The 26,078-nt window shown below is 42.8% G+C and overlaps 1 protein-coding gene across 6 annotated transcripts in view; it reads left to right on the top strand.

The window, feature by feature from the left end:
* The window catches only part of TBC1D15 (TBC1 domain family member 15), an 89,062-nt gene that overhangs the window by 10,828 nt on the left and 52,156 nt on the right, over positions 1-26,078 (top strand). For 3 of the 6 annotated variants that reach the window (XM_073327764.1, XM_073327761.1, XM_073327762.1), the window contains exons 2-5: positions 5,987-6,085; positions 6,353-6,427; positions 11,063-11,201; positions 20,173-20,383. In XM_073327764.1, the coding sequence (XP_073183865.1) occupies positions 5,987-6,085; positions 6,353-6,427; positions 11,063-11,201; positions 20,173-20,383 (524 nt within the window). Of the gene's footprint in view, positions 1-5,986; positions 6,086-6,352; positions 6,428-10,877; positions 10,962-11,062; positions 11,202-20,172; positions 20,384-26,078 lie in introns of those variants that run through there. The other 3 variants (XM_073327763.1, XM_073327765.1, XM_073327767.1) reach the window with 2 other exon arrangements.

The following is a 26,078-nucleotide window of genomic DNA, read 5'->3' as shown; positions in this document are numbered from 1 at the left end:
AAGGAGAAGAGCACCAGATATGGAAAAAACATTAATAGTTAGTGGATAGTTTCCATTCTTGGAATATTAATGAAGGAAACATTTTCCTCTTTGGCCTGTTGTGCTTGGAAGTAGTTATGTAAAGTGTAGTCTTATTACAATCAATTGTTCTACTTCTGTTTCAGTACAATGTAGCATAACTTTTAAAGTTACTAATCATCATATGCTGAGATATAGTCAAAGAATACATTCATATTTTTCTTAGGCATTTTCAAAGGTCTTAATTTGCTGTTCCAAGAGTGACCTGCATGTTCCAGCATCTTAGTTGGATAGCAGCTGCATTACATTAATGTATATGGCTTTCACACCAACATATTAACATTCTGATAATTTGCAGTAGTTAAGCTAACTGCTGATGGCTTTCTTTTTATTTTTTCTTGGAAACTGTGAAATTGTCTAAAATTAGATAATTTGGTAAAGATTCTGACCCAATGCAATGAACAATTTGTACTTCCAACAACTGAAGGAAAAATCTCAGAGAACTAGGAAAGTGTTTGTGAAGGTGAAGAGACCACATTTGAGTATGGCAACAGCCTATCTACGTGCCCCACATTTTATACTTTTGCCATGTAAGGGAGTTTTGATTTGGCTAAGACTGAGGGCTACTCAGAAGTTTTTGGGGCCCAGGGCAAAATGGAGAAGAAAGAGTTTCAACTACAGGCTGAGCAAGTGCAGAATGGTGGTAGAGTGGGCATTTGGACGTTTAAAAGAGCTCTGGCGCAGTTTACTGACTCGGTTAGACCTCAGCAAAACCAATATTCCCACTGCATGACGTCAGAGAACATTTCATCACGAGTGCGTTTTTTTCGCCTTCTAATCTTTGCTAGCCTTTGGGAAGGAGAAGATCCTGTGATCCTTGAAACGCATGCAGCTGGTGGAAGGAGGAAAAAAAAAAAAGGGACAGTGGTATTTAAAAAGACACATTTTATAGAACAATGGGTACACTCTCTTTCATGGTAAACCTTGTTGTTAACATTACATATGTAGCACATGTGCTTTCATTACAAGGTCGCATTTTGCCTCCCTCCACCACGTGGCTAACCCCTCCCCTTGGCTAACAGCGAGGAACATTTCTGTTCAGCCACAGGCAAACAGCCCAGCAGGAATGGGCACCTCTAATGTCCCCTTAAGAAGAGTACCCTATTTCAACCAGGTGACCATGAATGATATCACTCTCCTGAGGCTAACACAGAGAGATAAAGAACGGATGTTGTTTGAACGCCAGCAAACATACACTGCAATGCTTTGTTCTGCAACGATTCCCGACTATGTGCTACTGGCCTGGCGTGGTAAAGTGTCCTACCATGGTGGACGGAATAAGGCTGCCCTCCCCATGAACCTTTTGCAAAGGCTTTGGGAGTGCACCCAGGAGAGCTTTATGGAGATGTCCCTGGAGGATTTCCACTCCATCCCCAGACACGTTAACAGACTTTTCCAGTAGCTGTACTGGCTGCGAATGCCAGGGCAAATTAATCATTAAACACGCTTGCATTTAAACCATGTATACTATTTAAAAAGGTACACTCACCAGAGGTCCCTTCTCCGCCTGGCAGGTCCAGGAGGCAGCCTTGGGTGGGTTCGAGGGGTCCAGGTCCAGGGTGAGAAACAGTTCCTGGCTGTCAAGAAAACCGGTTTCTCCACTTGCTTGCTGTGAGCTATCTACAACCTCATCATCATCATCCTCTTCCTCATCCCCAAAACCTGCTTCCGTGTTGCCTCCATCTCCATTGAAGGAGTCAAACAACACGGCTGGGGTAGTGGTGCCTGAACCCCCTAAAATGGCATGCAGCTCATCATAGTAGCGGCATGTTTTGGGCTCTGACCTGGAGCGGCCGTTTGCCTCTCTGGTTTTCTGGTAGCCTTGCCTCAGCTCCTTAAGTTTCACGTGGCACTGCTTTGGATCTCTGTTATGGCCTCTGTCCTTCATGCCCTGGGAGATTTTGACAACTGTTTTGGCATTTCGAAAACTAGAATGGAGTTCTGATAGCACGGATTCCTCTCCCCATACAGCGATCAGATCCTGTATCTCCCTTTCGGTCCATGCTGGAGCTTTTTTGCGATTCTAGGACTCCATCATCGTCATCTCTGCTGATGAGCTCTGCACTCACCTGCAGCTTGCCACGCTGGCCAAACAGGAAATGAAATTCAAAAGTTCACGGGCCTTTTTCTGTCTATCTGGCCAGTGCATCTGAGTTGAGAGCGCTTTCCTGAGCGGTCACAATGGAGCACTCTGGGATAGCTCCCGGAGGCCAATACTGTCTAATTGTGTTCACAGTACCCCAGATTTGATCCAGCAAGACCGATTTCAGTGCTAATCCCCTTTTTGGGGGTGGAGTAAAGAAATAGATTTTAAGAGCCCTTTAAGTAAAAAAAAAAAAAAAAAAAGCTTCATCGTGTGGACGGGGGCAGGGTTAAATCGATTTTAATGCTGCTAAATTCAACCTCAACTGCTAGTGTAGGCCAGGGCTATTACTTTGATAGTGGTTTCACTGCTTCAGTTCTTGAATTCCACTAAGTCTGCAACAAAATGTTTGCAGCTTTCTGTAGAACTTTTCATCAGGCAGGGCTGGAATTGAACAAGTTGCAGAGTTTGAAGTTTCCAAACAAACTCTTTATGTCACACTTGGGTCTGCTGTGTGCACTCCACAAAGACTCAGACTGCATGAACTATGTGGAGAGTAGATTGCCTGAGGATTCTTCTGTAAAATTAGTTTGTGCTCCTTCAGAAATTCTAGCCATGTTGGACCCATTGTCCTGTCTTTGACCTCTACAGTTTTGAAGGTCGATACCACTCTTTTCAAGTACTCTGCATATTGGCTCTGCAATGTCCTTTCTCCCACCCCTGAGTCCTCAGACATCAAAAAGCACTCTTTAATTTCCCATATGTTATCTTGAGTTTGAGCGTATCACAAAGCAAAAAATAATTTGCTCTCTATAGGAAGCATCTGGTTTTCTGGCAACAGTCATATCGTAGTAGAATGCCTTCTGTACATTTTGGATAAGTGTTTTGGATTTGGTTTTAACCGTCTCTTATGAACTCCATTCTGATACCTCAAGCAGTGGTAAAGTACAAAAGAAAAGGCTGTTCCCTTGGTCTCCTGTTTTGCTGTTAGATCTGCAAAATGAAACCAGCTAAAACCAATGTGACATCTAAGATGCATTTCAAAATTTCATGGCTTTTTATGGTTTCTTCCTCAACTTGTTTTTGAAGAGCACCATCAATTCCAGTGTGGTTCTTCAATCTTTTTTCCAGTCGAAGTAGAGTGAAAAATGGACAGACGTGTGCTCGTGGCTTTCAACCCGATCTTAGTTACTTTTGAGTCCATCACCAGACATGCAAAACACGGATACTTTTGTTGTTGTTGTTTACTGCATCCATCAAAAAGACAACAAGGAAAGCAGAATGGTGGTTGAGCATGCTGACTCCACACACAATCCAATTTCTTGACTTTCTTTCTGTCTTTCTTTCTGTCTTTTTCTGCAAGTCATTAGATGTAGCTGTTTAAGCACTTAAAAGGAGTCAAAAATGTGACTAACACAATTTCCAGAGAATTACATACATGCACGTGCGCATGCAGGCACATATAGTCACAAAATCATTCACAAGCAGCTCAATAGTGTTAATAAAATCCATTCTATGCTTTTCTTGCTACATACCTCAAGCAACTAGTATGGTACACTGTCCTCATCAGGAGGATGCCCTCTGCTCACTGGAAAGGAAACTGCAGCCCTCTGCTCATTGGGAAGGCTCTGTACACTGCAGCCCAGGTTGTCTGAGGTTGGTTAATTTCAGCTGAGCCTCTTTCTTGCCAGCCTGGATTTGAGCGGACAGGTTAGTGAAATGGAGAGTCCAGAGCCAGAGGAAAAAAAAGAATTCACCTGACCTGAGCTCGGGGCTGCAGGGAGCTAAGAAAGTAGGTTTAAAAACAAAAATTTGCTAGCCAGACCCCTTCCCCACTCTTCCAGGATTTGATTTCTGAAAACAGCTGGGCCCCTAACCCCAAGCCAAACCGGGGGAAAGAGTGAAGAGGAGCTGAAATCAAGCTAGTTCTACCTTTGATCCCATCTTCATCCTTGGTGCCCCCTTCCCACTGGCGCACATCGCCCTCTCTCATCCCACCACACCTTCCATCCGCGCAGCTCTCCTCACCAGCTAACCTGCCTTCCCAATCCTGCCCACTTCATTAGCCATCTTTCCCTGCATTACAGGGTTTTCTACCTACTATGGAGCAGCAAGAAAGAACACATTTGGGTAAAATAAGCCCTGGCTAATGTGGTGCTCTCTCCAAAGTGTGCCAGACTTTAGCGAAGTATTTAATTAGCCTCCACAGTCTTCTTTTCTTCTCCTGCAGATTATAATGATCTCAGTCCAAGAAGCCCTGGAATGCGATTCCTTCTGAGGACATGTTCAGTTGAGATGTAATGACACTGACTTGGTGTGCAAAAGAATGTAGTAAGAAGAACATGGAATGGATTCTGTTAACACTACTGAGTTGCTTGTGAATAATTTTTTGACTATACATATTGGTGACTTCTTTCTCTGTATGTCACTAATTGGCAGTGAAAGTCGCTAGATTTGTCACTGGTCAGTTTGACACTTTATTTTCTCGCTAGGGAAACCAAAAGGTCACTAAATCTAGTGACAAAGTATTTAAGTTGGCAACAACTTTTCAAAAGCAAATACATTTGTAAAAGGAAAAGGAGTACTTGTGGCACCTTAGACTAACCAATTTATTTGAACATAAGCTTTCGTGAGCTAAAGCTCACTTCGTCGGATGCATACTGTGGAAAATACAGAAGATGTTTGTATACATACAAACCATGAAAAAATGGGTGTTTACCACTACAAAAGGTATGGATTTGTGCTGGAAATGGCCCGACTTGATTATCATAAACACCCATTTTTTCATGGTTTGTATGTATACAAACATCTTCTGTATTTTCCACAGTATGCATCCGACGAAGTGAGCTGTAGCTCACGAAAGCTTATGCTCAAATAAATTGGTTAGTCTCTAAGGTGCCACAAGTACTCCTTTTCTTTTTGCGAATACAGACTAACACGGCTGCTACTCTGAAACTAGTTAGTAGAGGGGATTATTACATTTTATTTCCAGATGTGTACATTTCTCCATTTTGAACAATGCATACTGTTTTATATTTGAGGAACAAATATGTCCACAAAATGAATCACATAATGTTTTATGTTTTCACTTCTCAAAACCTTAGTGTTGAATGTTTGGGGTTTTTTCACTGGGTTCTCCCCCTCTCTCCCTCCCCCCCCCCCCAGCAAAATGGGTGGGTTCAGGTTTACAACGACCCTGGTTTTCATTTCCTTTGGTAGACTTTTGATTAAGGTTATTTATATCAAGCAGCCCAGGAGATCATGCTGAATCTTGGCAGAGAACACAGTGTTCAGATTTTTGAAAATTAATTTGTATATAAAGGAAAATATAATCTCATTCAGCAGATTATACACAATAAGTCTTTAACTTTTACACAATTAGTCTTTAACTTTTGATGCACTTAAATTTACATCATATAGATACATTCAAAGATCACCATTCAGATTCATTTTAAAGATGTAAAATTCTTCCCAAGTAACTTTGTACTACAGTATTTCATTGATCCTATAAATTAATCTTTCAGTATACTGAAGTTGAAATCAAGTATTTTGTGCAACAGCTATTTCTTTTTCCAGAATAAGGATGTGGCAACTCACTTTTTGTGTCTGTGCAGCAGGATTAATTTTGAATTGCAGGACAAATCAAAATTATAGATCAAATTAATTTTATAGTACCATTTTGGTGCTGTAAATCTGATTTTTAGGACATGATAGTAATACTGAGAGTAAAGTTCCCCCTGTATTATCCATCTAGGTATTTACGTTGTCTAAATGTTGCTCTGCCATTAAAACAAGATGTTGATCCATTTTCTGCCCCCCCACCAGGTTGTGTATGAACAAGAAGGGGTTTTCATTCATTCATCCTGTGCAAAAAATGACGACCAGGACAGTATAATATCAGGAGTACTACGTGTCATAGAAAAGGTAATCATTTAATACAGTTGTTAGATTTTTTTTTTCCTTACATTTACCTTCAGTGCATCTAACATACCTTTGCAAGTTTAAAATATTAAAAGAAAAATCCTTAGTGTTTGTATTTGTTAATGTACACCATGATGTTTGGCAGCTATACCTAAAATGTATGTATAAAGTAAATCTACATAATTCTTTGCATAAATAGGGAGATCTTCATTTTCTTAATTATAATCTTACTGAGTTTGTGCTGATGCATAAGTGTAACTTGTATTGTAGGAAGCTGAAGTAATAGTAGACTGGAGACCATTGGATGATACTTTGGACTCTTCCAATATCCTCTGTGCTGGAAAGGTATGCTTATTAATTACTTGCATTCACCTTTTCATCTCTCTCTGCAGGTTTTGTATGTATTGTTCATCTGTTAAATTTAGCTAGATGATCCTAAAACTGGAAGTTTACTTATTCAGGGTGATGGTTATTTTTGTTGCTGTAGTGCCTAGGCGCCCTAGTCCTGGACCCCATTATGCTAAGCACTGTTCAGACAGAACAAAAAGATGGTTATGTTTTGCTGTCTGAGTGGAGGGTGCTAGGGTCCAATGAAACCTGATCTTCAGAGTATGAAAGAGGGGAGTGCTACCTCCGTGGATCTGCCTATACGAGGGTTTAAAGATGTTGTGTTAGGATATTAGCTCACACACCCTAACTAAAATGGTTTAAGTTTAGGAGAGAAAATATCTTGATTAAAGCCTAGAGGCTTTAACTGTACTAGTTTGGTATGTGCTAAAACAAAGCTATTATAATACAAATGAATAAAATTTGCCCTGTTTTGTTTAGCATTTTGGAAGGTCTTAAATTGAGGTAGGTAACATGACCGAACATCAGACATTTAAATCCTAGTCAAGAAAGACTAGGCCTAAGACAAGTAATTCTTTCCTATTCCTCTTTTGATGTTGCAGAACTCTCTCTGCATGGGCTGGTCAGGGATCTATGCAATATTCATATGTATGTAGATGTTAACTTCCAATTTTTCTAAGTGCTTTAACAGTAAGCTTATATCTACCTCAGCTATTGTGGTTCTACTTCCCCACTATGAGAAGCCCAATTTTGGCCTCTGCCTACTAAGTCTGTTACAATAAAAGCACTATAAAAGATTAGAATGTTAAAGATCCTTTCACGTTGTTGCTTAAAACACATGACCCATAAGTCTAGAAAGCCAGGAAATTCTGTGTTGATAGTTACTAAAAGCACAAACATATGAAAGTGTGAGAGTGCACAATTAAGGTCACCCAAATAACTTTATTTTCTTCATGGCAATGTCAGTCTTCAACTTCTCTTTCATTCCCTTTATACCCTGTGGTTGAAAACTGAACTCACTTAACTCTGTAGTGTAGATATAGCTTAAGTTGACGCAAGCTATGCTGACGATCATAAATCGCTATCATTACAAAAAGAAAAGGAGGACTTGTGGCACCTTAGAGACTAACATTTATTTGAGCATAAGCTTTCGTGAGCTACAGCTCACTTCATCAGATGCATTCAGTGGAAAATACAGTGGGGAGATTTATATACACAGAGAACGTGAAACAATGGGTGTTACCATACACACTGTAATGAGAGTGATCAGGTAAGCTGAGCTATTACCAGCAGGAGAGCGGGGGGACACACGACCTTTTGTAGTGATAATCAAGGTGGGCCATTTCCAGCAGTTGACAAGAATGGGTGAGGAACAGGTGGGGGTGGGGGATAGATTTACTTTGTGTAATGACGCATCCACTCCCAGTCTCTATTCAAGCCAAAGTTTGCAAATTAATTCCAATTCAGCAGTCTCTCGTTGGAGTTTGTTTTTGAAGATTTTTTGTTGAAGAATTGCGACATTTAGGTCTATAATCGAGTGACCAAAGAGATTGAAGTGTTCCCCGACTGGTTTTTGAATGTTATAATTCTTGACATCGGATTTGTGTCCATTTATTTGTTTATGTAGAGACTGTCCAGTTTGGCCAATGTACATGGCAGAGGGGCATTGCTGGCACATGATGGCATATATCGCATTGGTAGATGTGCAGGTGCACGAGCCTCTGATAGTGTGGCTGATGTGATTAGGCCCTATGATGGTGTCTCCTGAATAGATATGTGGACACAGTTGGCAACGGGCTTTGTTGCAAGGATAGGTTCCTGGGTTAGTGGTTCTGTTGTGTGGTGTGTGGTTGCTGGTGAGTATTTGCTTCAGGTTGGGGGGCTGTCTGTAAGCAAGGACTGGCCTGTCTCCCAAGATCTGTGAGAGTGATGGGTCGTCCTTCAGGATAGGTTGTAGATCCTTGATGATGCGTTGGAGAGGTTTTAGTTGGGGGCTGAAGGTGATGGCTAGTGGCGTTCTGTTATTTTCTTTGTTAGGCCTATCCTGTAGTAGGTACCTTCTGGGTACTCTTCTGGCTCTGTCAATCTGTTTCTTCACTTCAACAGGTGGGTATTGTAGTTGTAAGAATGCTTGATGGAGATCTTGTAGATGTTTTGCTCCAACCCCTCAGACAGAGACAATGCGGTTGTATCATAGAGCTTGGCTGTAGACAATGGATCATGTGGTGTGGTCTGGATGAAAGCTGGAGGCATGTAGGTAGGCATAGCAGTCAGTAGGTTTCCGGTATAGGGTGGTGTTTATGTGACCATCGCTTATTAGCACCATAGTGTCCAGGAAGTGGATCTCTTTTGTGTGGACTGGTCCAGGCTGAGGTTGATGGTAGGATGGAAATTGTTGAAATCATGATGGAATTCCTTAAGGGCTTCTTTTCCATGGGTCCAGATGATGAAGATGTCATCAGTGTAGTGCAAGTAAAGTAGGGGCGTTAGGGGATGAGAGGTAAGGAAGCATTGTTCTAAGTCAGCCATAAAAATGTTGGCATACTGTGGGGCCATGAGGGTACCCATAGCAGTGCCGCTGATTTGAAGGTATACATTGTCCCCAAATGTGAAATAGTTATGGGTGAGGACAAAGTCACAAAGTTCAGTCACCAGGTTTGCCGTGACATTATTGGGGATACTGTTCCTGACAGCTTGTAGTCCATCTTTGTGTGGAATGTTGGCACAGATGGCTTCTACATCCATAGTGGCTAGGATGGTGTTTTCAGGAAGATCACCGATGGACTGTAGTTTCCTCAGGAAGTTGGTGGTGTCTCAAAGATAGCTGGGAGTGCTGGTAGCGTAGGGCCTGAGGAGAGAGTCAACATAGCCAGACAATCCTGCTGTCAGGGTGCCAATGCCTGAGATGATGAGGCGTCCAGGATTTCCAGGTTTATGGATCTTGGGCAGCAGATACAATATCCCTGGTCGGGGTTCCAGACTCCAACAGACTCCAACTAGAGACTGGTGAAATGGAATTAATTTGCAAACTGGATACAGTTAACTTAGGCTTGAATAAAGACTGGGAGTGGGATGGGTCATTACACAAAGTAAAACGATCTCCTCTCCCCCTCACGCCCCCGCCGTTCCTCAGACATTCTTGTCAACTGCTGGAAATGGCCCACCTTGATTATCACTACAAAAGGTTCTCTTCCCCACCCCCCCGCCCCGCCCCGCCCCGCGCTCTCCTGCTGGTAAGAGCTCAGCTTACCTGATCACTCTCGTTACAGTGTGTATGGGAACACCCATTGTTTCATGTTCTCTGTGTATATAAATCTCCCCGCTGTATTTTTCACTGACTGCATCCAATGAAGTGAGCTATAGCTGACGAAAGCTTATGCTCAAATAAATTTGTTAGTCTCTCTAAGGTGTCACAAGTACTCCTTGTTCTTTTTGCAAATACAGACTAACACGGCTGCTACTCTGAAACCCGCTATACATTACATTGCTTTTGCGTGTTCACACAGTGCTCCTTGTGTCAGAGTGAATGCACAGTTGATGCTCTAGCATAGAGAGAGCGAGCAGTGCACTGTGGGTAGCTATCTCACTGTGCAACTCGACACATTCTGCTGCTAGAAGTTGTGGGAATGGATTGCAGTGCATCATGGGCGTGGGTGCCCTGTCCCATGGTGCATTTTTTGTGTCGTGTCATTTCATGAGCTTCCAACTACGTTTTGTGGCATTTTTCAACCAGCCCTGTAAACTGTGCACCTACCATCTCTGCCTAAAAACATGGATCCTGCACTGCCCTCTGGTCTTGTGATGAGTGTTATGAACATAATTTGGCTGATCGTGCAGTATTTCATGAGCTACAAATCTGAACAGGAATCTGTGGTGCGTGCCATGGACTGAAACAATTCTAGATTACTTTTGGTATTCACAGAGCAGCTGCACATGGCGAACCATCGCTATTGGTGAATGCACACAATATGGACACAAAGTATAATGTTTGCCATCTTAATAACTTTTACTCTTTCTGTGTTGCTGCCTTAATGCTGTGATCTTGATTTAGAACAAAGGCCAATTCTGTTTCTCGCTATGGTATAATTGACACATCGAATCTTTACAGGGAGTTGGGAATGATTGCTTTTAAAATACTATTTATTTAACTTGTAATTGTTAAAATGCATCCTTTTCTGTTGTCTGTGGTCGTAAAGAAGGGTGGAAGTGGCTCAAGAATTGTACAATTTAGAGTAATAAATGATACATCTGTCATTACTGGGATGAGATCAATTTGTCAATTATGAATAGGTAAGGGTGTATTAAAATTTCTGCTTGTTCTTAGTGCATCTCTAGTTGGGCAGATTTAAGATTATTTGTGTGATCTTCACTGTCTTCTTCTATAAGTTTCAAATGTTTGCGTTTCTTTTGAATTTAAACTGAACATGGAATTTCTTGTTTTTTTTTCCTAATAGTTGTTTGATAACTATGTTCTTCTGAGGATTTTAACACTCAAGTCTGTACTTTCAGCCTTAACTCCAATTTACCAAAGGTGTTTGTGTTTTTTAAATCTTGAAATTCACTACTGATAAAATTTAGTTTTAGTTTTTATGACTTCATTTTTTATTTTTATTTTTTTTTAATTTTGTTTAGGATTCCAGTTCAGTTGTAGAGTGGACACAAACCCCTAAAGAAAAATCTCCACGAGGGTCAGACCACCAGAATAATTATGAGGCAGAATGGGACATGGTCAACACAGTCTCGTTTAAAAAGAAGCCACGTTCTAATGGAGGTACGTGAAAAAATAAATTCTGAAATTTTAAATATTTCCCTTGGTATTAACTTGGTTTTGAAAGATCATTAGTTTATAAAAATACTCTCAAATGTGTTCCCTCAGGAACTGAAATGCTGAGGTGACTTGTGGTTTGAATTGCTTCCATTTTCCCAGCTGAATTGATCTCTGCACCCACAAAGCTGTCTGCTTCTTCAGTCTGATTTCCTCTCCAAATCACTCCAGGGGGAATTGTGTGGTTGAAGCTTATGTTTAACCAGCATTTTAAGAGCTCGTCCTACTGTGTAACAAAGCATTGGTATGCCTGTCTTAATATGCATAATACCTTCACATCTCTCTTAAGCAAGTGAAACTTGAACAAATGTATGCAATAGTTAGGAGAGAGAATGGGAAGATTAATGCTGTATTAAGCAGATGCTACTTCACTACTGGAACACCAGAGGGAGATTGAGTATATTACTGTGCAGTGAGAGCTTGCACATCAGAAAAAAAGAGATATAGCTGGAGAATTGTACTCTATTCACACCTAACACTCAAGTTCTGGTAAAATAAGAAAATAAATACAGGAAAATTGAAAGAATTAAAGAATTTGGAACCATCAAGTTTTCATAGCTAGCGTGTGCACAGTTCTTATGTTTCCCATTATTATTTTGCTTGTAATTGTGTGATCTTCTTACAGTTAGGTTTGTCCTCCCTCTGTAATCCCCCTCCATCTTTTTATATTCATGGTCTTGCACTATATTAAACACCAGTCCTGTAACTGGGGATTGTAATGGGGCCAACAAACCCCATACTGAGCGTAGACAGAAGGGGGAGTAGAACAGCTTGTAGGCAAACAGCATGACCACACCTTCACGCAGCTGCCAGAGCTGCCAGTCATGGAGGCAGGCTCCAAGAGCTTCATCCAGTAGAGGAAACAAAGCCTGCTATAAAGGGGAGAGTGCAGAGAAGGAAAGGGATGCAGAACAGCCTGAGACAGCAAATGGGTAACACCCTTGCACCAGGCTGCCTCTATGAACAGCCAAGAGACTGAAACATACTTCTAGATTTAATTTGAGCTGAGGGTCCAAGAACTGCCCTGCCCAGGGGCAAACTAAGGAGGACCAGTCGGGGGCAGCAGAGACCCCACAAAAGACCACACCAGGAGCTGGTGACAAGGGACCCTTATGTTTATATGGCACCCCATCAATGATGGTGGTTCTTAGAGTGTATGTCCACGTGTATTCCACTCCAGGTGTACATGAGCCGTCTGTGCTGGATATTGGAGATATTTAGTTAGCGGTGACTGTTCAGTCTATTCATGCACCTTAAGTACCCCTGTACCCCAAACCAAGGGTATAAAGGACGATGCAGGACTAACCACCACTGCGGTTCCTTCTCACTGCCCAAGACTGCGATGGAGTGCTCAGTGACCTGCACTCCTATTATTTTATTGTTGCACATAGTGATTATTTAATGTTAGACTAGTGATTTGCCTGTTGATGATCATTTTATAGCTGTTTATAATTTTTTGATAGGTTTCAGTTAGCTATGAGGAAGCTTTCATTCACATTTCCTCTTCCCCCCCACCCCCTCCCCCCTTAGGGTTTTTTGGTCTTTTTGGGTGATAATGCCTCAGCCTAAATCACCTAGCTTCAGATATTGCTCTTCTTGCAAGTTAGCATTTCCTCTTAGTCATGGATGTACTCAATGTTGTCTTTTGTTATGGGAATCACTCATCCCCCTCAAAAAGCAGTGTGTATAAGTCCTTTTCAAAAAGGGTATGAAAACCGGAGACAAGACTGAAAATATCGGACTACTCCTTGGGACCAGCCAGTGAGCCAGACCCGTCAATAGCCCCACCCCCAGTTTGTTGGTCAGCAAGTTCAAAGTGTGCCCCTCAAGCTCTGCTCCCAGTAATGCAAGAACGTGGGACAAGATAGGTCTTCATCTACTAAACAATCCTGGAGGGAAATGTTGGGGAAAGAGCTGAAGGATATCCATCTCCCTCAATCTAGAGGCAGATCTCTCCATAAATGCTCTAAGAAGAGGTCTAAATTGCTTCCGAAGACTCCATGGCCTGGAATGGATAGTGGTGGATCTCTTGTGGAATGTGGTGTACCACTTGTCTGGTTCCCATAGCCAAGGCATCGGTGCCTATTAGGGTGCTGTAACATCAGCACAGATTTTCATTATTGGCATAGGGTAGGCTGGTACTGAGCACCTTAATCACAGCCGCTCCCAAAGGGATTATATTATTTTGAGGTTCCCAGCTCATTTGACATTGGTACTGATTAAATACATGGTACCAAGGGATGTAGTACTGGGAAGCCTGACTCTGTTACTATTAGGAAGGGTGCATCTCTTTGATTTGGGAGGTTAATACTTCAATGGTATCAACTTCCTCTCCTGTACTTACCCCAAAGCTGGCTTTACCTTCTACCCCCCCTGCCTGTGCAGCTTCTCCCTTTGAGTCGGATATATTTTATTCAGTCCTAGCATAGTGGAGAAGATTTCCCACATATTTTCACAAAACTAGCTCTCTAGACTTCCTCTCAGAGAAGTTTTAGTGCTTGAAGTACAGGTCTCTACAAAAGACCTACTGTTTGAAGGGTCAGAGCTGTTTGGCGAGAAAACAGTATGTTACACTTGCCCAAAAACTCTAATAGCAAGCCTGAAATCATTAGACATATACACATCTCTTGTGTATCAAATTTATCACCTGCAGCAGAGGAAGTGGCTGCTCTCATAAATAGGCATCCAAAATATTAACCTAAGAAGCAGCCTCCTTGCTACAGAGAGCACTATCCCTGTAATCGCTCAACCTCATGCCCTGCTCAGTCCTATTCCAGGTTTCTATTCCAAATATTTCCTCATGCCCAAGAAGAAGGAAAGTTAGAGACCTGTTCTGGACCTCAGTATGCTCAGTACCTTCATTCAGCAAATAAGGTTCAGGATGATTACCTTAATATCTGCGTTACCATTGCTAAATAAGAAAGATAAGTTTGCAGCTCTCAACCTGCAGGATGCTTATTTTCATGTTGCCATATATCCTGCACACACAAAATTCCTGTAGTTTTTGGTAGGCCAAAAGAGTATCTTACCCTTTGATTTATCCACAGTTCCAGGAGTATTTACAAAGGTCATAGCAGTAATGGCTGCTCACTTAAGAAAACAGGGGATATCGGTATTTCCATACCTAGACAACTGGTTGGTCAAGAGAACTCTTACCAAGAAGGTCAGACCTCCACTCAGACCATTCTCCATCTGTTTGGATCTCTGTCTGTGAGTTGGCACTTGCGCTGTTTCATTCTAATACAATGAATAGAATTTATCAGGGCTATACTGTACTCCAAAACAGCGAGGGCCTATCTACCTCAAGAACAGGTTTGAGACTATGGCCAGACTTACCACAATACTTTTTAGACAGTGCCTCAGAAGTTGGCAATGACTTTTATCAGCTTACTAGGCCGTATGACCTCTTGCACTTTCATAATGTTGCATGCCAGATGACACCTACGCTGCCTGCAAGGTTGGATGAAGTTTGTTCCTGTGCTAAGTGTGACAGGTTTCAATCGGTCCATCGAGCCTCTAGGGGGTGATGGAGAGCTACTGTCCTACTGGCAGGCTTTAGTTACACGTTTCGGTCACTGGGGAATTAGCAGAGAAGGTGTGCTGGCCAGAGTCTGCGGTGCGCCCCTCAGGCAGGGGAGCGTTGGCACGAGTCTGCAGTGTTCAGGATTCTGCTACCCAAGGCGGGTTGGCCGGGGTAGGGGAACGCAGGCCCACCCAACTCCACTGTGTTCCAGCCCCGGGCCCTGACAGTGGCGGGAGGAGAGGGTCCCGCCGCTAGGTCAGCGGGGAACCATCCGCGCCACACTGACCAAATACACCCACCACACTGTGCAGTTCTGCCCCTGGGCTACTTCCTACCCGGTTTCTCAAGCGGGCCTCTCCGGTCCCTCCAGCTCGTCCGGGTATTCAGCTGCTGGCAGCTCCAGCTCCCCCTCTGTGTCAGGCTCACGCTGGCCCGGTTTACAGTGTGGCCCCTCTGGGTACTCGGCAGCTGGCAGTTCTGGTTGCCTCAGTCCTTCCTCCTGGTCAGGTTTCTCCTGGCCCAGGGCCTCCCCTGGGTTGGCAGCACGGTCTGGAGGGAACAGCCAGCAGCCTGTGTCTGTCTCCCTCCCTGGTGCTGCCCTCACTGGGCAAAGGGCCCCGCCCTTTGTACTTCCTGTTCTACCTCTCCCCTTCTGGGGATTGGAATAAACTTGGTCTGCCCCGCCCACTCAGGCTGAGAGGGTGGCTCTTTACCCTCTGGTTCCAAGGGGAGCCACCCTGGCTCCCTACACTGAGCCATCACAGTTTGTACCTGCCGCTAGTGGTCCCTTGAGGTTCTTGCCTCCATTAATTGGTGGAAGAACCCACACTGTGCATGGGAGTTCCCTTCTCCCCACCTCCTTCCAACAAAAGTGATAGTTACAAATGCATCTCTATTGGGTTGGGAAACCCACCCAGAACATCAAATATTCTGGAGCTAAGAGTAATCCAAAATGCCTGCATTCAGATTATGACGGACAATACAACTATTATCTTTTATATACACATGCAGGGAGTGGCACGTCATCTCCCCTGTGTAGAGAGCAGAGCAGCTGTGGAATTGGTTCATAAGCATTGCATTACATTCACAGCAGTTTACTTACCGGGTCTGCAGAACCCATTGACAGACAAGCTGAGCAGACACTTTTCAGCAGATCATGAATACGAAATACACAACTCTAATTCAGTCACTCTTCCAGAAGCGGGGTCACACCTCAGTGAACTTATTTGTGACACACAAGAACAAGAAATGCCCAACTTTCTGTTCCAGAGGTGGTCAGAACATGTAGTAGATGTGTTCCTCATTCTGTGGTCTTGTGTTCCGATGTATACATATTCACTAATTCTGTTACTTCCAAGAGTGCTCAGGAAGGCCAGGCAAGATGCAGTCACACTTTCCCTCATAACTTCTGCATTGGTAGCCAAGATAGTTTTGGTTTCTGGAGCTCATATGTTTCTCCAGCAGCCCTCCCAATATTTCTTTTTGCTAGTACTGTATGAGATCTCTTATCTCAGGATGGGAGTTGAACCTATCTTCCCAACCTATCCTCACTTCATCTCTGTGAATTTTGGATGCGTGTCGGAAGTAGAAAGAGCATGTTCTACTAGCATTCAAAATATTATGATCAACAGCAGAAAATACCTCCACTAGAAAAAAAACCTATGATGCAAAGTGGAGAATTTTCATCACCTGGTGTGAGCATTGTAGACTTCTGCCTCTTCAGTTGCAAATTCCCACTATCTTAGACTATCTGCTGTTATCAACAACCTTAGGTCTATCACTCAGCTCTCTCAGGGTACATCGTGGTGCCATAAGGGCATACTACCCACTTACATAGGGGTTTTTGGTGTTTTTCTACCTACCTGTGATCAGATTTTTTAAAGGCCTAGTGAGGATATTCCCACCTATAAGGGAATGGAATCTTCTATATGGAATCCAAATGTAATTTGACAGCTCTCCTGAGACCTCCATGTGAACCTGTGGTTTCATGCTCCCTCTTGCACTTGTCTATGAAGACTTCCTTCCTTATAGCTATCACATCAGTAAAGAGAGTGGGAGAAATAGGGACCCTTATGGCTGATACCCCTGCCCCCACAGTTTTTTTAAAGTTGGTAATGTATCCCTCAGACATGTCCGAAGTTCATGCCGAAGTTCATGAATTTCCTTTAAATCAGGCCATTCATTTACCCATATTTTTTCCAAAGCCCTGTTCGTAAACATGCTGACGTGAGATTATAAACCCTGGATATTTGAAGGGTCCTTGTCTTTTACCTTCAGAGGACAAAACCCTTTAGATCTTCAACAAGACTCTTTGTTTCCTTTGCTGAAAGGATGAGAGGCCATCATATTTCTACTCAAAAGTTGTTAAGGTGGGTTTCAGGGCATCATGAATTGACTAAACTAGGTCCACCGAGTATTGTCAGGGCCCATTCCCCTAGGAAATAGGTGGCATCAGCTGCTACTTTGAGGGGAAAAAAAACCATAATTGATATTTGTAAAGCTTCCACCTGCGGTTCCATACACACCTTAGTAACCACTATACCGTGACAGAAAGATCTAGAGCAGACATTTCTTTTGATAGAACAGTCCTTCAGTCTCTTTTTAGATAAGACACTGAGCATCTAACACCTTAATTTAGATCTCTGCTTGGGGGTCACCTAGAATGGAATGCACATGTGGAGAAGCATCTGAAGAAGAAACTTTACTTACCTGTGCAGTAACTGGAGTTCTTTGAGATGTTTTTATATGTATATTCCATGACCCACCCTCCTTCCCCTTGCTTTGGAGTCGTCCTATACTTTCAGGCTCCAAGATGGCAAAGAAACTGGAGTGGTAGTTAGTTCTGCACTGCCCTTTATACCCTTGGTATGAGGCTGAGTACTGTGCCTCATACCAAGGGTATAAAGGGCAGTGCAGAACAAATGGACACTGCTAGCTAAAACGAAACAAATGGACACTGCTAGCTAAAACACAAAACAAATGGACACTGCTAGCTAAAATCTCCTGTCTCAAGCACATGGGGTGCATGCATACTATAAGTTGTACAAACGTAGTCCCAGTTCATGAATTCTGGTTGATATTGTGAAGGTGTATTATGAAAACCTGCTGTATCATGAGTGCCTATGTGTATGGGGATCAGCTATTGCTGACAGGTCTTGTAGCAGGTTCACACTAGTAGGAACAATGCGAAATACTCAAGGTTAACAATGGTATTTAGACCTCAGAAAGGTTAGGCTGAAAAGCAGTTGCATCCTTAGAAATCTGGTTTTAGCATAACCCTTCTGAAGGGAGCGGGGGAAGGTAAGAGCAGTACAACGTTACCAGGAGCAGAAGAGAGGCAGCCCAGGGGACCAGGAGGAGTTGAAATCAGGGAATGCACAAGAACAATGAGCCTGACAGGAAAAGGAAATGTGGGATATGAGAGAGCAGGGCCACAAGCTGAGAAAGGGGCTCCATGAGGGAGAGATGAGTCACCATGTAACAGTTTGCATGAGGCAGGGGACACCTTGCCTACTTTCCTGGACCTAGATGGTTCCCCAAGTAGGACTCGCTAACTCACCTTCCCTTGTGAAGGACCCTGCATGTTTAAGATGTTTGTTGTTTTGTATGAGTTGTACTCTCCTGTGCTCTGTAATATTAAGAATTAATGTGTTATGTGGTTCGCAACTGCTTGTGTGCCCCTGAGAGATTGAACCTGTAAAGCAAAAGCTTCACACGTCTGTGGTGGAATTCTGGGATAGGGTGTATTTAAGTAACTTGAGTATCTTGAAGGTCAGTCCTGATCCTGGGGGCTTAGGGCAGGTGGGCTGCGGAGCTCCATTTCTGAGAAGTGGTAGCTAGCAGACTGAGAGTCCGTGCCCAGGAAATGTGCTGGAGGGGTCAAGGGAGGAACCAATGCTTTAACCAGCTGAGGCTCCAAGAGGTTGAAACACCATGGTAATCCAGTGCAGGAGAGGCTTGGATTCCCCTCACAAGAGTCCTAGAGGGTGGCCTGGAGGAGATACTTTGCTAGGATCTGTGACATGTACCTAGAATGGAATTAACTTTACAAGTGAATAACTTTTTTTTCTGACTAGGGTGAGGAGTCTACTCACATGTATATGGCTGCAGGATCAGGGCTTTAGATAATGGTCCCTTTGAGGCAAGGATTCTGCCTACCTGTGTGTTTGTGCGGTGCCTAGCACAACAGAGCCCCAATCTGATTGGAGCCATTAGGCGGATCATGGGACATGGCACTTGTAGTTGGGATTTCATCTAGCCAGTGAATTTACAGATGGTAGACAAACTGTCTAGGAAATAAGCAGGAAAATTATGTCTGATAGCTGTATCAACTGTTTAGAACCCTCTGGGATGTGGACAGGTATAGTGAGAACTGAAGAATGCTACAGTGCACACTCCATTCCCAGAGCTAGTGTTACATTTCTGAAAAGTTGGCAGCGTTGATATGGGGTATATGCAGCGGCAGATTTAGAGTTAGTGGGGCTCTGTGCGCAGATTCATTTTTGTGCCCTCGCTCGCCTCAGGACCCATCCAAGAAAAAGAACATTCTCTCTTATCTCTGCCTCCCACCTGTTTTTCATTCTTTTTTTTCTTCATCCTCCTCCTATATTATAAATAAAGGGAAGTAAATGAAAATAAAGTGAGGTACTTTAATTGGGACAGGAGAGGGTGAGGGGTGTGGGCTCTGGGAGGGAGTTTGGGTGCGGGCTGGGGCAGGCGGTTGGGGGGTGGGGGGGGTGAGGAGTCGGGCTCTGGGAGGAAGTTTGGGTGTGGGATGCGGGCTCTGGGAGGAAGTTTGGGTGTGGGGTGCAGGAGGGGGTCAGTGGGGTGGCGTTTACCTCGCGTGGCACGGCTCCCAAAGTGACCAGCGCATCCACCCCTCTGGCAGTGGCTCCTAGGCAGGGTCTCCACGCACCACCCCTGCAGCTCCCATTGGCCGCAATCCCCCCTGCAAGGGGCCACAGGGACAAGCCGGCTGCTTCAGGGAGCAGCATGGGCGTGGTGTGGAGGGAGGGAGGCAGAGTGAGGAAGGAACTGCCTTAGCCCTGCTGCTGGCACGTCTCTGTGCGCCCCTTGTGGGGAGGGAGGGCAGTGAGTCTCGGGCAGCACTCTGAGCCCCCTCTCCCCACCAGGGGTTTGCAGAGATGTGCCAGCAGCCGGCAGCTTCTGGGAGTGGCGTGGGGCCACTGGTCACGGCATGCAGGCAGCCTGTGCCGCTGGCCGGGACTCAGGAGCAGGTTGTCAGATGAGATTTGTCTTGCATTTTGTGGGCCCCCCTGTCGTTGGGGGCCCTGTGCCACTACACAGTTTGTTTCATTGTAAATCCGTTCCTGGGTATATGTAGATGCTAATAGTGGAAGCCAAACTGTAATTGTCATAATTTTGTCTTTAAAGATGCTACAACTCATGCAAATGGAGAAAGCAAGTGGTCATTCCAGTTCAGTTTGACAGATCTGAAGTCAATCAAACAAAACAAAGAAGGCATGGGATGGTCTTATTTGGTATTCTGTCTAAAGGATGATGTCATCCTCCCAGCTCTTCACTTCCATCGTGGTGATAGCAAATTATTGATTGTGTCCCTTGAAAAATATGTGGTGTTGTGTGAGTAAGTATCAAAAAGTTCTTAATTATGTTAATATATCATATAAATAATGGCAATAATTGTAAATTCTAGTAATACATTTGCATGTATGAAAGTAGGTTCTGAAAATTTAACACTGACAAGTTAATAAAATCCCTTCCCTTTAATCTTATTTCTCACTACTTTAATAATTTATCTCATTTCTAACAATTGATTTAATCATGTTTTCATTTCAGATGTTTTGATATATTTAAACAAGCTTCATCAATCTATTGAAAATCAAACAACCTTTGCAAAAAGCTATAATGGTTTATGATATTAGCACCCTCTAGTGGGTACAGAATGGGAATAAGGAGACTTGTGTTCTGTTGCTCACTTCACTATTGTCAGACTTTGTGACTGTGAGTTTATCCTTTCTTCCAGTTCCCTCATCTAAATATAGGGGTGATAATAGTCAACCGGTGTAAATCACTTTAGATCGTCAGCTTTCTTCTCCAGACCTGAAAATCTCTGTGAAGCTCAAAAGCTTGTCCCTTCTACCAACATAAGTTGGTACAAAAAAAAATGTTCTCTCACCCACTTTGTGTGTCTCACATATAAGCAAAATAATTATTATTGATGATGATAATTTCTATTGTAGGTGACATTGTCAGGATAAATGAGTCTAGAAGTTAAACTTCGTTTAAGAAAAAAAAAAAAGTAACACCCTGTCATCCAAATCTATATATAAATGTTTCCTCCAAAGTGGTCTTCAGAATTCCATTTATTCCTGTTTTGATTTTAACAACTTCACATTCTCTTCTTAAGGATTTGAAGGAAAAAAAAAAAAACTGGCCAAGAAAACTGACCATGGATCCTTACAGTTTCTTATAAAGTTGCTCCTGCTGACCCAGAAATGAAGGACTAAATACAAATCTTGAACACTGATACCCTCCTGAGAGGATATTACATCACTATTAGACTAGCTTTATGTACAGTATCAGGGGCTGGTTTTCTCACTGGGGTTCTGCCTTGCAGGAACTTCTGTTGTGTTGTCCTCTGGCTAGTAGAATTTGTTTTCTGATCAGGTGCATATCTTATGTTTCATAATACCTCCCACTGTATTGAGCTCCAGAAGTTGTTGTTTGGTATCTTTTTTAATTATTTGTATTGCGGTAGCCCATAGGAGCCCCAGTCATGGACCAGGACCCCATTGTTCTAGGCACTGTACAGTGTAAAGACTATGTCCCCAAAGAGCTTAGACTCTAAATTTGACACATCAGCTGTCTAACCATTATCAAGTATTTTGTAGGCATCATGGCAAAGAATGGATTAGAAGGGTGATAATGAGATGGCTTTGAAGATTTTTTTTTAATGGGGAGCTCTTCCTCCAATGCGAGAAGGGCAGTATGGGAGAAAACATGAAGGTGGTTGGAAAATAAAGCAAGTGGGTGATGAAGGGTGGCAACAAAGGCAGAACAGAGGGGCGAGTCAGCATCCCAATAGTGTCTGAGATATGACAGATAGGGTGGGTATAGGTTGTGAAGAATCTTGAAAATGAGGACAAGTAGTTGGTTCTTGTGATGAAAGACAGTAGATGTGGTCAAAGCTATGAGCCAGGAAAATGATCTTTACAGCAGTATTTTGATCTTTTTCCACTTCTCTATCTCTGCTCTGTTTATGTTCTACTACCCTTGCCCTCCATGGGTACAGAGATTTGGTGGTAGAAATCTTCCATTCCAGTCTGTGGAGGGGCTAGGTGGGTGTGGGGTGAACCCCCCTCTTTGGGGAGGCTAGCCCCCTGACCTCACCCCTTCTGCCTGAGCCCGTGCCCCTACCCTGCCTGCCAGAGCCCCAAGGCGCCCCGCGGCCGGAGCAGCCTTGGCCGAATCGTCTGAGCTGCCCGCCCGAGCTGGCGCAGGCCACTGGCCTGACCCCGGAGCTGGCCCAGGCCACTGGCCTGCCAAGCCCCAGGCTCCAGGCCACTGGCCTGAGCTGAGGCCCCACCGGAGGGGGAGCAAGGACAGGGCCTCGGGACAGATCTAGGGTTGCCAACCCTCCCGGTTTCACTGGGAGTCTCCTGGAATCAGGCCCTATCTCCTGGAGGGTACTGAAGCCAAACTAGGAGGTTTTCTGTACTGATCTGTGAGGTATAAGGAAAGAAATGCACACTTTTAGTTGAGGCTTCCATTTGACCCAACAATTTTTCTTAGTACAAATCTGATGGTTTTACATTAGGCCACAACATACCACCTTGTCAAAAAAGGAAATAGCGATTATGAAATTTTGTAATAAATATTTTGACCAGTTCACTGTGTGACAAGCTTCACAGGGTTAACATAGTTACTATAGACAGTCATAATAGTCATTATAGACTATAATTTCCAGCTGAAAAATATCCTTTCGATATGCAACTCCCCTCTAATTTGAAAAGCTGTCTAGTGCTTTGTATTTTCTTACAGATCTATCTAGTGTTTAAAATATGTTTTGGGGATTAGAGCGAGTGCTTCATGTTCACGTACTTTGTGACTCGGAAGCATGTTAGCTATATTTGTGAGTTAATTCTCTCTCTTTTTTTTTTTAAACAATATTCCAGCTGTTTTCTAGAAATAACATTAAGGTAGCAACACATTCAATTTATTTTTCTTGTTACATTAGAAAAGTAATTTAAGGCAACTAGCAAGATAAATTATGAATCTGTAAATACAGTAATTGTAATACTTTAGTATTACACTTTAATATCACTTTAGTTTGTTAGCACAAAAATTTAATGCTTTTTTCTTTTTTGTAACTAAGTATAAATCTGATGCATTTGGAGAATAAGCCAAGAATAATTTATCCTTATCTCCACCTATCCCATTTGGCCCATATTTTATTCTGTACTACTTCCTTTCCAACGTGATCTGTTGTTGCATTAGTGTAGCCCAAAGATGAATGTATGGTCTCTTATTTTCTTGACAACTCTCCTTTGAAGTGGCACTCTTTCGACAGTAAAGTCGATACCTTCTCACAACATGCATTCAGTACTATTTGTAAGACGTTAAGTGTGCTCTGAACCAAAACAAACATCCTTCTTTGTTTGTCTATAAACATGATAATAGCAGTATCACAAAAAGAAATAAGGCAGGATTATTAGACCTTGTTTAAAAGGTTTGCTGGTATAGCTACATATGCGTTAATGCTTTTGCCTGAATAATTATGTCAGCAAAAAATCATACCCCCTAAGTAACTTATCTATACTAGCAAAACTTTTAAGTGCAAACCAGGTCCAAATATATAACTGCTGTTTAAAGTATACTTCTACCAAAGACTGGATTGTCAGTTTGTGGTCCAATCCTTAGTAAAGGGCTGCTCCTGGAGCAGCCTGGGAGAGAGATTGTGATTTAGGAAGTCAGTTTCCCTCCAGATTTCCCTAGACCATTGGGAGGAGTTTACACTTCATGATGCACTGGTGTATTATGCTGCCAGGCCCTTTCGAGGGGTGCCGTGATGACTCCCTTCCTTCTTGCCCACCTGTCTGGGAGGGGAAACCTAACAGTTCTGCAAAGCCCAGTTCCCTTTTCACACAGGAAGCAGTGGTACAAGGGAGCAATAGGGTGTCCCCATGTCCACCCCTGCCTCTACTCCCTTGAGCTGGTATGCAGCACAGGCTGCAACCTGGCCCCAAAGTAGCATGTGATTAGGAGCATGTGAACTACCATATTAGATCAGACTAATGGTCTTCCTAGTATGGTGTCGCCTTTCTGGTAGCGTCCACTAGCACTGGTGGTGAAACACTCTGAAACATTTTTTCATTGGAATTTGGCTATTGGTTGAGATCTAAACATTTCACAGAGACAGTTTAATTTTGACAGAGTTCTGACAGAACCCAGGCAGGATTCCATTGGAAATCTGTCTGGTTTCCTCCAGCTATCTCCCTCTGGTTTCAAGTGTCCCCAGCTCTGGTACAGTCTATCAAGAGGGTCTGGGTCATTGAGAGTTCTGAAATTTTTTTAGTTTTCATTGCAAATTGGAATGAAATCACATTTTGAAATCCTCTGCTAAACATAATCAGCTTTCTCTATCCAGATCTAGTATCCAGTACCAAATGCTTCAGAAGGAGGAGTAAAATTCCCAAAAAGAATAATTAATACAGTTTAGGGAGAAGTCTTTTCTACTTGTTTGTTCTGATTTATCTTCAGTGTGCCCATTCTTTAAAATTTTTAGCAACTTGTCTTGGTCAGGACTTGTGCATCCTATGATAACGGAACTTTTATTTTTGATGTGATCTAAATTAGCTGTTAACTCTCAAGAAAGAGATTAGAAGTCATCGTGGATTGTTCTCTGAAAACATCTGCTCAATGTGCAGAAGCAATCAAAAAAGTTAACGATATTTGGAACCGTTAGGGAAAGAATAGATAAGACAGAAAATATCATCATGCCACTATATAAATCCATGGTACACCCACTCCTTGAATACTGCATGCAGTTCCGGTCGCCCCATATCAAAAAAAGATGCATTAGAAATGGAAAAGGTACAGAGAAGGGCAACAAAAATTATCAGGAGCGTGGAACAGCTTCCATATGCAGCGAGATTAAAACGATTGGGGCTTTTCAGCTTGGTAAAGAGATGACTAAGGGGGGATATGATAGAGGTCTATAAAATCGTGAATAGTTTGGAGAAAATGAATAAGGAAGTATTATTTACTCCTTCACATAACACAAGAACAAGGGGTCAGTCAATGAAATTAATAGGCGGCTGGTATAAAACAAACAAAAGAAAGTACTACTTCACACAGTGCACTGTCAACCTCTGGAACTCATTGTCAGGTGATGATGTGAAGGCCAAAACTATAGCGGGGTTCAAAAAAGAATTAGATAAGTTCATGGAGGCTTGGTCCATCAATGCCTGTTAGTCAAGATGGTCAGGGATGCAACCCCATGCTTTGGCCTCTGACTGCAGGAAGCTGGGAGTGGGTGACAGGGGAAAGATCACTCAATAAATTGCCCTGTTCTGTTCATTCCCTCTGAAGCACCTGGCATTTCCTGCTGTCAGAAGATAGGAGACTGGGCTAGATGGACCATTGGTCTGATCCAGCATGGCCGTTCTTACATTACATTTTTATTGTTGCATCATTATAGATGTTTCCTTGTTCTGCCCATCATTTGCTCTTCAGCTTGTTACTGTGCATAGTACGTTGATATAAAAACACTAAAAGTGCTTTCTAATGTTTTTTTGACTAATAATGATTTTTACTTTAATATGATGAGAAGTAGGGTGCCTTGAGTGCTTGAGAGTTATGCATGGTTGTGGTAGCTAAAAAAAATCGAGGTTGTTAGTGTGGTCCTAGCTCCATGCAGATCTATAATCAAGTGTCATTGACTTATCTGCTTTTAAAAATCTTAATTTTAATAAATGTGTATTTTTGAAATTCTTCAGTCTTCTTCTCCCCTCCTCAACTTGGAATAATGTTTTCTTATTCTGTACCCCACATCTTCCCTCTCTTCTAAACCCACTTCTTTCTATAGTTTCTCCAACAAATATTTGAACTTCTATGTCTGCTTAATATGATCAACATAAAGAAAAATAAGAGATCATATGTTCCTTGTGAAAACAACCAACTTCAGACCTTATTATGTGTAAATCTCCTTCCCTCCTCTTGCTAGTATCATCTCTCCTTGCTTTATTTCCTGACATGTATAACCTCAGTTACAATATTTTCTGGGAAAAGGCACTATTTTTATTATCTCTGTGATGTCA

This window comes from Lepidochelys kempii, chromosome 1 (assembly GCF_965140265.1).
Source record: "Lepidochelys kempii isolate rLepKem1 chromosome 1, rLepKem1.hap2, whole genome shotgun sequence".
NCBI lineage: Eukaryota > Metazoa > Chordata > Testudines > Cheloniidae > Lepidochelys > Lepidochelys kempii.
This window is presented reverse-complemented; position numbering and strand designations above follow the sequence as displayed.